The sequence below is a fragment of the Chiloscyllium plagiosum genome, chromosome 14 (assembly GCF_004010195.1).
Source record: "Chiloscyllium plagiosum isolate BGI_BamShark_2017 chromosome 14, ASM401019v2, whole genome shotgun sequence".
Classification (NCBI taxonomy): Eukaryota; Metazoa; Chordata; class Chondrichthyes; order Orectolobiformes; family Hemiscylliidae; genus Chiloscyllium; species Chiloscyllium plagiosum.
Genome location: NC_057723.1, coordinates 49,466,128 through 49,479,835, shown reverse-complemented (window position 1 = coordinate 49,479,835; position 13,708 = coordinate 49,466,128). Strand labels below are relative to the sequence as shown.

The 13,708-nt window shown below is 38.8% G+C and overlaps 1 protein-coding gene across 9 annotated transcripts in view; it reads right to left on the bottom strand.

Moving 5' to 3' along the window:
• Nucleotides 1-13,708, bottom strand: part of arhgef37 (Rho guanine nucleotide exchange factor (GEF) 37) — a 231,892-nt gene that overhangs the window by 39,299 nt on the left and 178,885 nt on the right. For 8 of the 9 annotated variants that reach the window (XM_043703767.1, XM_043703768.1, XM_043703769.1 and 5 more), the window contains 3 exons: nucleotides 12,157-12,261; nucleotides 6,149-6,262; nucleotides 5,727-6,056 (listed from right to left, as the gene is read on the bottom strand). In XM_043703767.1, the coding sequence (XP_043559702.1) occupies nucleotides 5,727-6,056; nucleotides 6,149-6,262; nucleotides 12,157-12,261 (549 nt within the window). The remainder of the gene's footprint in view (nucleotides 1-5,726; nucleotides 6,057-6,148; nucleotides 6,263-12,156; nucleotides 12,262-13,708) is intronic. The other variant, XM_043703773.1, reaches the window with a different exon arrangement.

The following is a 13,708-nucleotide window of genomic DNA, read 5'->3' as shown; positions in this document are numbered from 1 at the left end:
TAGTCTCCTGAACAAGGAGCAGACTTTAAAACTCCGAGCCCCAGGGGATTTTCCAAATAAGCGATTATCTGAATGAAATAGTGCCCGCCCATCTCATTCGGACAATTGAGTTTCCACTGTATACTCAATGCCCTGGCCTCCATAGCCTTCTGCGGCAATAAATTCCATAGATTCACCACTCCCTGGCTGAAGCTGTTCCTCCTCATCTATCTGTTCTAGAGGGTCTTCCCTTTACTCTTAAGACTGTGCCCTCATCTCTCCTGCCAATGGAAACATCTTCCCAACGTCCACTCTGTCCAGGCAGTTCAGTATTCTGTAAGTTTCAATCAGATTCCCCTTATCCTACTAAATTCTATCAAGTACAATCCCAGAGTGCTCCAACGTTCTTCATGTTAAGGCTTTCATTCCTGGGATCATTCTTGTGAATGTCCTCTGGACCCACTCCAGAGCCAATACATCTTACCTGAGATAAAGGGCAGAAAATTGCTCACAACACTCTAAATGTGGTCTGACCAGTGACTTATAAAGCTTCAGAAGTACATCCCTGCTTTTATATTCTAGTCCTCTCGAGATGAATTACAACATTGTATTTGCTTTCCTAACTACTGACTCAACCTGCAAGTTTACCTGAAGGGAAACCTGGACGAGGACTCCCAAGTTCCTCTGCATTTCAGATTTCTAAATTTTTTCTCCATTTAGAAAATGGTCTATGTGCCTCTATTCTTCCTACCAAAGTGGATGACCTCACACTTTCCCACATTGTATTTCATCTGCCACTTCTTTCCCCGTTCTCCTAACCTGTCCAAATCCTTCTGCAGCCTCTCTACCTCCTCAATACTAACTGCCTCTCCCCCTATCTTTGTATCATCTGCAAACTTAGCCAGATTGCCCTCAGTTTCTTCATTCAAAACATTAATTTTTCGTGAAGAGTTGTGATCCCAACACCAACGCTTGTAGAACGCCACTAGTGGAAGACCACAGACTTCTGTCCCAAGAAGGACCCTTTTATCCCCACTTTCTGCCTTCTGTCAGACAACCAATCTCCTATCCATGCTAGCACCTTGTCTCCAACACCATGAGCCTGTATCTTACTCAGCATCCTCCTGTGCATCACCTTGTCAAAAGCCTTCTGGAAGACCAGATAGATAACATCCATTGGCTTTCCTTGGTCTAACCTGCTTGTTACCACCTGAAAGAACTCCATCAGATTTGTCAGGCATGGCATCCCTTTGGTGAAACCATGCTGACTTTGCCCTACTTTACCATGCTCTTGCAAGTATTCATAAATCTCATCCTTCACAATGGACTCCAAAGTCTTACCAGCCTCTGAGGTCAGGCTAATCAACCTACAATTTCCTGTCTTTTGCCTTATTCACTTCTTAAACAGGGGGTTACATTAGCAATATTCCAGTCCTCTGGGGCCCTCCATGACTCCAGCAATACTTGAAAGGTCACTACTGAAGCCTCCACTATCTCTTCAGTTATCTCTTTTATTACTCTAGGATGTAGCCCATCTGGTCCAGGTGATTTATCTACTTACAGACCTTGCAGTTTTTCTAGCACCTTCTCCTTGGTGATGGCCACCGTACTCATCTCTGCCCCCCTACTCTTTTAAATTTTTGGCATATTACTCTTGTCTTCCACCATGAAGACTGACTCAAAGTACTTATTCAGTTCCTCAGCCCCACTTCTTTGTTCGCCATTACTACCTCTCCAGCATCATTTTCCAGCAGCCCAATGTCCACATTTGCCTCTCTTTTGTCCTTTATATATCTAAAAATACTCTTACAATCTTTCCTAATATTACCAGATAGCTTACCCTCATATTTAATCTTTTCCCTCCTGATTTCTTTCTTCATTGTTCTCTGGTAGTCTTTGTAAGCTTCTCAATTCTCTGGCTTCCCACTGCTCTTTGCCACATTATATGCTTTATCTTTTGCTTTTATGCTGTCCCTGACTTCCTTGGCTAGCCATAGTTGCCTCATCCTCTCTTTATCTCCTCGGGACTTTTCTGAATCTCCCAGATTACTCCCAGAAACTCCTGCCATTGCTATTCCACTGTCTTTCCTGCTCGGCTCCTCTCTCAGTTAATTCTGGTCAGCTCCTCCTTCATGCTTCTGTAGTTGCCTTTATTCAACTGTAGTAGCGATACATCTTATTCCACCATCTCCTTCTCAAAATTGCAAAGTAAATTCTATTATATTATGTTCACAGCCTCCTGAGGGGTCCTTCACCTTAAGCGTCCTCATCAAGTCTGCCTCACTGGACAACACAAAGTCCAGAATTGCCTGATCCCTAGTGGGCTCCATTACAAGCTGTTCTAAAAAGCCATCTTTTAGACATTTCACAAATTCCTTTTCTCGTGATCCATTACCAACCTAGTTTTCCCAATCCACATGCATATTGAAACCCCCATGACCACTGCAACCTTCCCTTTCTAACACGCATTTTCTATCTCTTGATGCATTTTATGCCCCAAATCTTGACTACTGTTTGGAAGCTTGTAGACAACTCCCATCATAGTTTGCAGTTCCTCAAGTCTACCACACAGATTCTACATCATCTGACCGTACTTCATTTCTTGCTATTGATTTAATTTCATTTTTTTTTACAAACAAAGCAGCCCCACACCCTTTGCCCAAATGCCTGTCTTTTTGAAAGGATGTATATTCTAGGATATTTAGCTCTCTATCCTGATCCCCCTTGCAGCCACGTCTCTGTGATGCCCACCACATCATACCTGTCAATTTTCATCTGCGCCACAAGCTCATTTACCTTATTTCATATACTGCACACATTCAGATACAACACCTTCAGTCCTGTATTGACAGTCCCTCTTCTCCTTATTATTCATTTATCCAGTGTGTTTGAAGTTTGATTCCTAACCTTTTCTAAACTCATTATCCTTTTTTTGTGTACTGGATACTTTAATAACCTCTCCTGATTCTCAATTGATAACATCTCTTTTGAAAGTGCAACCCTCAGACAGCTTTACAGTATAACTGACTTCTCCCACCACAACTCTGCTGCTTGCTAAGATCATGCCATGTTTGAATAGATGAGACTCTGACCTTCAATGCATTCCATGGGTTGTTTGTAGTTCAGAAAAAGATGGGCTGTTGAAAGAAGCCATCTGGCTGTTGAACAAACTTAACTGCTGTCATCAATATATCAGTGATCTGTCTTCCCTCTTGCATCTGGTAACTTTGATTGGTGGCATGATACTATAGGTTAGTTGACCTCACACAGGCTCACCCTGTTTTACCATCTTCTTACTTCCACAAGGTCAATAAATGCTGCCCAAAGTTTACAATGCATAAGCATGGAATGTAAAATTGACAATTTATCAGTGTCAAACACCCAAGTAATTATCCTTGAGTAACTACAAATCCTTTCTCTTCCTTTTCTTTTTATCCCTATATGCTCCCCCTGTAGATTCAGTCAAACTTGAAGCTAGCTGCTCATTTCCAAGTTCTGCTTTCTCAAGTGTGGCCAACACCCTCTGGCTTTTGGATCACAGGCCACCAAAGACTGCCCTGCCTACATCAGTGCAGGGGCAAATTCTGTCATTGCTAACAGGAAGCAGACTTCGTGCTGAGCAGAATGCTGGGAAAGCTAGAATGTGGGTATTGGCATTTCAATGTGAGACGACACTCACCTTTCCAGTCTGTCAAGGTCATTGAAACTGTTCCAGCAGTGTATCCAGAAGTGAAGCATCACACTCCTCAAATACTACCATTTCAGATGTGCCAGCTTGGTCTTAGTGCTAAGCTTCTTTCCCCAGGCCACTCAGAAAAATGCCTCTTAAAGTATGATATGCAGTAACGTGTCAAGGAATCATGGAGCAGCCTTCCCTTGAGAGTTTCCACGCTGCATGTAGCTGGTACTTTTTCTTCACAATGGTTCTGTTTCTGATCCCCTTTTTCAATAGTGAACCTTAAAATTATGCCTGCCCATTTTAAATGACCAGGAAGTCTGGAAATGAGTTGTCCATATCATGGCTCAATTAAACAGCCACTGGAATAGTCACTCCTTGAAATTACGGACCTCCAGCTCATGAACAGCCATCTTTCCAGTGAACAAGTCTAACCGTTAAGATCCAACACTTCCTTTCCCTTTAAATATTTTAACATTCTGCCATCTTAATAGTTCTATTTAAATAGCTTATCGGATATTTTTAAATGTGGCTTTATCATGTCAAAATAGTTACTTAACTGAAAATTAAGTTTGCTCATTATTTAGTGGAATGTGATGCAAGCAAACCAGATAATTTTAACAGACCAGATAATTTTAACAAGTTTAAAAATTCAATTTTTCTCATGATGGTTCAACAAGTTTATATTGCTTATAAGAGGCTTACAGATCAAGAAGTGCTCTCTCTTGAAATATCAGCACGTATTCACATGATATTTGGTTTGGTCATTACAGAGCTCAGCACATCATTTCTATCAAATCTCCCCTCAGCCTTCTCTCCAAGGCAAACAGGTGACTTGGTCATGCTTTACCAGCCTCCTGTGGAGTTAGTTGACCCACATTCTCAGCCTTCTCTCCGGGTTCAGTTAGTTTAAACTCTCCCCAACAGCACTATCAAATGCTTCACAAGGAACTTGGTCACAACTTCCTTCCACTGCAACTCATCAGGAGTGTACAAGTGCCATTTCCCTTACAGCTAGTCCCAGTGTTCCAGGAATGCAATGCCCTTCCTCCTGCATCATATCTCCAGCAAGACATTCATTTGTCTTACCTTTATACTTCTGTACAGACATGCCCATGGCACTGGGGATAACCCAAAGATTACTATACTTGATGTCCTGCTTGTTAATCTTCCGCCTAGTTCCACAAATTCTGATTGCACAACCATTCTTACCTGTCAGTAGTAGCAATCTGTACCATAACCTCAAGCTGATCCCCTTCTCCCAGAAGAAGGTCCTGTAGATGCTCTGTGATAATGTAGATCCTAGCAGCAGGAAGGCAACATGCTATCATGTTGAACACCACAGAAATGCCTGAGTGTTTCCTGAACTAAAGAATCCCTTTATTACTGCTCTTCCACTCTTCTTCCTCCTCTCCTGTACACTTGGCTATCGAGTAGATGTAACAAAAAGCTTCTCTCTTCTGTGCACAAAGCACAAACTCAACTTGGCCTCAGTGTGACCTACCCTTTTATACATTATGTCTCTTATGTCCTTTCTGAATAAACTATTCATTTCATAACTTTATAATAATTGTCACACTGATGCCAATTTATGCTGTAATCTCCACCAAAATTGTACAAAATCCTTTCCTCTTCAGACAATTTTCTGTTGTCAAATTATTTTTTGTCTCTGAGAGAAATCCCTGTGCTTTAGAGATTCCATTTGTAAACCAGGTGCTGATGATACTGGGCTCAGCTACGTAACACAATCCTTCCCTGCTTAATCTTCTGCAACCAATTCTGGTAATGTGATGACACATTTATAAATGTTAATTTCATGGCCTAGTGTGCTGTTGCTTCCTTGAGCATGGAAATGTTTGTTGGAGTGTGTTGGAGCTAATGGAGGGAAACTGGTGCACTTTTAGTGATCTGCAACCCTTTCAGATAAAAGCAACTTTACAGAAGAGCTAATATTTTCCACAAAGCTAGGCTAGATTTGTACCTAGTAACCAGATAGGAAAAATACAAAATTGTTATTAAATTCATCAATGAATCCCTCTAATTCAAGTGACAATGCAAGTTGAAATATTACCTCATGCAGATGCTGGGTGATGAATTGAAGCACATTGTTGGCCAAGTCACGATGAATGGTCATAACTGCTTGAAGAATCTGTGATTGTAGCTGTAGTACAATGCTGTTAAATTTAGGGAGCTCAATAAGTAATAAAGAATGCAGTGCTTTGTACGTCTCTATAGCAGCCTTCTCTTCATAAGACGCATTACCTTCTTCCTTTATTTTCTCTTGAATTTTTTCATAATCTAAGAATTTATCATTATGTTTTTTAACCAGTTGCTGTGGGCTACTGAACAAATTTGAGAGGGCACACAGCGGTTCATAAATTATTGATTTCAATCTTCGTTTCTGTTTGAAACAAAAACATTTAATATAAACCACATGTAAAATTAAATCTCTAATGCTTACTAAATGTATGTCAATACACTGCCATTACTTACAAATTCAGGAATTATCATCTGATGAAGTATCTGTATAAATTCTTGATAGCAGATTGTAGTATGTTCATCCACCAAATTGGGTACATAATGGTAGGACCGTACGTTTTGAAAATGCTGAGCCAAAATTAAAGACAATACAATTAAAAGGTGGAACAATGCCAGATGTAACTGCATGTCAGTGTATAATGGATGCATGATTCTTTGACATTAGTATACTTGGCAAATATATCATGTCAGCTTTAGAAAGTGTGCTAAATATATCTGAGGCCAGCCATTATTTGTGCAGTAACTGTTTCTTCACCTTGAAATACTAAATTTAATTTTGGTTTTCTAGAAATTGGATATAGGGCTCAAATAGATTTCTTCCTTTAACTTAGGGTGAAGATATGTTTGATAGAGCGAGACCAAAAATGAAAGGTTAAAACCAGTGCCATGAGTAAAAAAAGAATCAATCCTTCAATGAACTCAATAGCCTTTGTTAAAAGCAATACCTCTGAGCCTGTATGTGACCTGATGATACACATTTGCCATATTTCAATTTTAAAGTTCCTTTGTTATCACAGTTCTTAGCCTGACTCTAGATAAAGTTAAGTGATGAATGATTGCTTTTTAAATGTAAATACTTCACTCAAGTGATCCTTGTATCAGTCTTTAGACTCTATTTTATGCATGATAGTGTCAATTAACTGGCTGAGTATCTAAGAATGCATACGCTTAATGCAGATGAATTTATATTAGAATAATAGAGAAAGTTACTAACCTGGCTAAGCCTAGATTATTGTGGAGCTTGAAAAGATCAGGAGGCCTTTATAAATAGTGTGTGAAACACAGTTCTGCAGTTCTTGACTTCATTTCTGTCTCTAGAAATGTGTGCCAGCACAGGGGTAAGGTAGTAAGCCAGCATGCAATGTTCCCATTCTTGCTAGCTTCATTGTGGCAGTGGTCATTTCAACATTCTTGTCCACCATGTCCCTAGACAGTTTTGATGGAGTTTGTTCAGAGATACGGTTTTTCAAACCGTGGAGAAGTCATGAACCAGGGTGACTGTAGTTCTAAGTCAATATTAAAGTAAAAAAGCCAAAAGGCTATTTCTTTTGAGAAAAGTTGCTATTCTTACTTTTCATAAAGCTGTAAATCACACATAGCTATTCATAATATCAGTTACAAAATGCTTCCATCCACTTCACACCTCTTAATGTTGTTTAAATAAACAGCCAAACTAGATAAACCTTTGTTGAAAAGATCGGGTTAGTATATAGTAATTAAAATTTTAATCAAACAAAATGAGTACTGTCCTGCAAGCTGTGCCAGCATTGCTTCAAATGCTGAATTCATTAGACAACCTTGAAATTTGACCCAAAATTCATAACTAGGCCTTCGGAAACAGTTAAAACTGATAGTCAAACATCTGTTTTGCCAGATGTCCTCATTATGAATGTTTGAATGAGCATGGGGATAGCTAGATTAATTTAGCTGACATCTACATTACTTTGTAATAACCTGTTCTTTCCTTGAAGAGCTTTTACAACGTCTGTATGCTTATTTACATAAGATTAAGAGATGTGAAGTGGATTAAAACTTTCTGTCAATGACACTACAAATTGCGACATGCGCTTGACATTTTTACGAGATTGTAAAATGAGCAGTTCTTTTCAGAAGAACTTCTTAACACCCCCGCTTATGCTGTCAATTTCAGGCGACTTACAAAGACTTGCTAATGGCTCCATTGATTCTGAACATAATAGATAATAAAAAATATTGTATTGGAAAAATGGAAACTGCATGGGGAATGTGAACAGCTATGGACGGGGGCTGTGGAGATTTGAGAGGGTCCGAAATATATGAGAGGCATGAGGATGAATGATGGAGGACCACACAGTGATCATTACAACTGGGCCAATGTCCCAGTAAACATAGGTGAGCCTTCTAATCAGCTGGCCTTCCCATCTGTGCACCACAAGTTTGAGTCTGAATGCAGAGGTGCTGGGCTTATCTGTTGTCCATGCCCACTTCATTGACAATGTAAATAGGCCAGGTGGGTTCCCTCAAAGTAGAGGCAGGATCAGAGTATTTGTAATTCCCCCATTCCTGATAACTGTCTCCTTGACAAAAATCAATATTGACAGTACATTTTTCAAGATTTCCTTTGGAGTTATATAATCCAGCAGTTGCGGTATGTGTGGCATGGAAAGATACATTAAATAACGTAGGTTCATTATTCTTATAAGTATCACATCTAAATATTTTTTTCTGAAAGTTACCCTGTTGCCTCCCCCAACCCAAACCCCATATATATACATAAGCACATGAAAGAAAGTGAAAAACAGAATTAGTTTTCCAAGGCTGAAACAAATTTCAGACTGTTGGCATCAAATGGTGAATATTCATTTTGTAAAGGCCACCACAGCAATAGAACATTTTAGTTGAGACTGTCTATCATATGTCAAGAGAGACTTCTAAATTTGTAATTATGATAATAGAGTTACAGAATACACAATTACTTCAGATATATGTAGGATTTTGTAATTATATTTTCTATTTAGAATAAGTTCTTTACAATAGAATGATTTATAACTTCTAGATAAATGTTCCATTCTATATTATTCACAAAAATATTTGGTTAAACAAAGAGAATATCTAATAGAAGGCAAAAAACCCATAAAACCCTGAAATTATTGGTGGAAAATTATGCACATAATTAATATATTTAAGTAATACACTATTTATTTTAAATGTGTAAAGGCTCCAAATATCTATCCAGTAGCTGTGCTTCATTGGTCTAACAAAGTTATAATAATGAAATAAAACTATATTAAATAAGTAAGTATCCTAGCAGTATTTATGAATAAGTACCCAAAGAATATTGAAAATTGTTGATATTTTTCATCTCTCACTTAAATTTGTCGGTTCTGGTGTATGTGCAAGTCTTTTTTTTCTATAATGAATATTGTGTTCATCTTCTGAATTCTAACATTTCTTTGTTGCAGACTGATTTTTCCCACACTACAATGGTAGGCTTGAGTTTGGGGTTTAAGGTGAGGAAAAGTGTCTGTGTCAAGGTGGTCAACTTTGGTAAGAATTATCCCCCAGTAGGCATTTCCACTCTTTCAGCAGTTTAGACTTTCCAGTAAAATGCTCACTTCTTAGGCATCCCATTTTGAAAATGGTAGTTAGGGAAATCAGTCATGCAACTCAAGTTTGCGAACGGCTTCTGCCAACCGAAACTCAGATACCTAACACTGTTTTTGTTTGTTACATTCACACATTTTTTGGACAGTTCCTTGACAGTTTTGCCAGTTACAATCTTTAGCAAAGCGATGAAAGAGTTTGACAACTGTGCCATCAAGCAGCATCTGTTTAACAATAATCTGCTCATCAATACTCAGTTTGGATACTACCAGGATCAGTCACTTCCTCACTTCATTACAGCTTTGGTCCAAACATGGACATAATAGCTGAACTCTATATATGAGGCAAGACTGACTGCCCCTGACATCAAAGCAGCATGGCATCAAGAAGCCCCAATAAAAGTGTAATCAATGGGAGTCAGAGGGAAAATTCTCAATGGTTAGATTTATATTTGGTACAATTGAAGACGACTATGATTCTTGAAAGTCAATCATCTCAGATCTGATACCACTGCAAGAGTTTCCTAGGTCAACGTCCTGGACCCAACTCTTCAGCTGTTTTATCAATCATCTTTTTACCAACATAAAGTTAAAGCAGGTATTTTTACTGATGATTACGCAATGTTCACTAACCTCTGTGATTGTTCAGATGCTGAACAGGCTCAAGACCTGGACAACATTCAGGTTCAGGCTAATAAGTGGCAAGTAACATTTGTGCTGCACAAGTGCCAGGTAATGATCATTTCCATCACAAATGACTCGAACCATCTCACCTTGACGTTCAATGATATTATCATTGCTGAATTCTCCATTGGGAAACATTCTGGGGTTGCCATTGACATAAAACTGAACTGGACCAGCCACAAAAATGTTGTAGTTACAGGGTCGGTCAAAATAAGGACTTCTGTATGAAGAGTGAACTTCTTTAACAAAAGTGATAAAGACGACATGTAGTGATCTTCTTTGTTAATGTCATTTTCCTTACAGCTGTTAGATTGAGAATATCATGTCAGTTGCAGATTTCCAGTTCTGAAATAACACTAGAATTCAGGATGGATGGGTTCAGCCAAAATCGGTATTCGGACAAGGTCAAAATAGGCAAATACTTCCCCATAATGCTTACCAGAAAAATGACTTGATAGTTGATGCAGTTTCTGAAGTCACCCTTGTTCTTATACATGGTAATTTACTTTGCATTACGCATTTCCTGGAACAACGCTCCCTCTCTCTAGCAGAGACAAGGAAACTGTGCAGATGCTGCATGAGAGCCTGTTTCCCTTGCTTGAGGTGTTCAAATGATAACTTAGCCTTCTTTATTTTCAACGAAAATGTTTTATTTGCTGATGGGTCAGTTGCCTTTTTGATCTGTCATACACATCCTTGACATCTGCATACCCTGGCAGATTTGTAAAAAGTACTTATTAACAGACTACCTAATAGTCTGGTGGACTTTCCCCCAAGCAGCTCTTCATGCATTCAGAATTTTCTTGATCTGATATCTCTCGTCATGAATGATCAGTCAGTCTCATGCACACAGTCTTGATGTTCCAACTTGTCAATTGAGGAGTTGACATCTTCTTTCATTCATTTCATTTGTTTTCCTGATCAAGGGAATGCATCAAGTTTTTACTCTGAGGTCTCAAGCACCCAATGGAGCAGATGGACCATGAAGAGTCAGCACCTTTCTAGACAGGGGCTCCCTACTTGGAATGAGCAGTGGCTGATCAGTGTGATCTAATTGTCCTTCCCACTCTCAAGACAACCAACAACACCTGTTCTCAACACTAATCAAGTTGGGCTTATCACTGTAACCAATAACGACTGTGTTGTGTTGATGTTCTGCAGTCAAACCGAAAGTTCAAGGTACCAGCTTGGGAGAAGTTTATGGAGTCCCTGGATTTCCAAATATCAGGGATATCACCTCTTGACCATTCCAGGTGAGGCCAAAAGGCATCAAGAAGCTCCAAGCATTGTTTTAGTGTGAAGATTTGCCTAAAAGATGATATATTTAAATATTCATCTGCCATTAGGCTCCACGTCAGACGTTTTTCAGAATTTACTCCCTTCGCCTTCAACTCTCCCAAAGTATCCACAGAACAGTGAAGTTGTTTGCCAATAGTTGACAATTTGCTTCATAAATGCAGCTCTACATGACAGTTGTTCTGCCCACTGCATCTATGGGTGCTAAACCACTTTCAAGTTTATTTAAAGCTTTGGATTGGTGACATTAGGGACAAATTTACATGTGTCATAAAAGGTCAGTTGAGGACTTGTAAGTCTCTCCTAGTCAGTACACAACCTATCCATCAACATGTTTGACTTTCTGTTTCATGTGGCTGCTAACTACCAATCTAGGTTGAAAATTAGAAGTAAACTAGCACAGAAAACCAGAAAACATGTTAACTCTCTTCTCCCACACACTAAATGCATCATATTGACTTGTTGGACACAGTCAGCCCACCATATTTATTCTTATACACCAACATAATGAAGAGAGGGTTGATGGGTAAAGTAAGATTAGCTGCACAAGTAACAGGACCCAATTATCTAAAACTCTTGGGCAACTGGGGCAGTGCCTGAATTCTTCAGGTGTGTAATGAATTCCTCTGACGCACATATGCTTATCTCTAAACGTACAAAGGTCATACATAATGAAAGAACACAGTGATAAATCAAAAGGGAATGAAAAATTAATATTAAAAAATGGGAAAGTAAATAGGCATAAATAAAAATTCAAGTAGCAAAGCAATAAAAGGGAAGACAAAATAAAATGCAATCTCTATATTATAAGGGAATAGAAGTATCAAAAATTCAACAAATAAGAACAGTTTTACAAGAATAGAAGAGAGTTAAAAGGTATAACAGATTATACTGAGTTACCTCCATATTTTTTATAAAGCTTTCTGTGTTTTTCTTCAGTGTTGTAACATTTTTTTCAATTACATAGAAAAGTTTCACTGAATCCTCGTAATCTTTGTCTTTTACCTAGTAATACAACGAGACAGCCCTTTTAAAAATGTAAAAATTCTTGTTTACTTAACATTAAGTATTACCAAACAACTTGAAATATCCAATTAATTAAGTGATTGACTTCAACGGTACTGCATCACTTACTACCATCACAGTCACGGTTTCACAAATACATTTCATACTTTCTTCTGTGTGAAAGGGCAGTAGTACAATCAAAATAGAAACATAACTCTTGCAGTTCATTCCTCCCCCATATGACACTGCTATTCTAGTAAGGGACAAACATCTGCCAGAAACAGGGAGGCTCATTCGTCCATAACAATCAGGAATGCTGTGACATCAATCGATTCACGTGTCGTTTTAAGGAGAACCTTTTAAATCTGCCCTTGTTAGGGCAGAGATAATCTCTTATATTAGATGGTCATGTAATAGAATTATTGGAACCAAAATAAACTCCTGGTTTAATTTTGTTTTTGTATAGGGTTGGTGAGAAATTTCCTAAGATTTTCTTCTCCAAATTTCCCTTCCCCAGGAGATCGTATGATTTTTGGAGAGTGTAGAGGCTGTCATCTTGAGAGAAAGTGAGGACTGCAGACGCTGGAAATCAGATTCAAAACGTGTGGTGCTGGAAAAGCACAGGCAGTCAGGCAGCATCTAAGGAGCAGGACAGTCGATGTTTCGAGCATAAGCTCTTCATCAGGAATGTGTTGATTCCAGATGAAGAGCTTATAGTCGAAACGTCGACTCTCCTGCTCCTCGGATGCTGCCTGATTAGCTGTGCTTTTCTAGCACCACCGTTTTGACTGTCATCTTGAGATATAGGTAAAATATTGTAACTGGGTGAATCAGTTGGCTGGACCAAAGTGTTTTTCCTGTTCATCATTTAAATATTTGTCGACCATACCAACTAAGCTATGAAATACACAACGTGACACTATATGAACACTTTAAATGAGGGAGGTTTTAAATACTATTGCCAGTATCTCTGCTCACCAAATTGGGTGAGCTATCCGCAACATGTTGTGTGAGATTTTATCTTAAAAGATGAACTGAGAAAACGGGAGAAAATTCCATCCTATGAAGAGGATGTGGGACAAAAGCTCAGAATTAACAATGTTACCACAGTGATGTTTACTGGAGAATGGCTAATTGATCTCCTTTAAAATTATTCACACCAAAGTTAAAAAATCTTTTTCCATTTTCTATTACTCTTTTCCTGTGCCTCAAGAAATGATTTTTAACCCTGTCGGGGGGCAGTTCAAAAGACTGGAGCAACATACCATGATTAACTTGATGTCATCCCTCAGGATGCAATTGTGACCTATTCTTTCAGAGAGGTGGAAAGGACCACTATACTGAAAGCAATGGAGTCTCACTTTAATTTTGTAGCCATGATGTGAAGATGCTGGTGTTGGACTGGGGTGCACAAAGTTAAAAATCACAACACCAGGTTATATTCCAA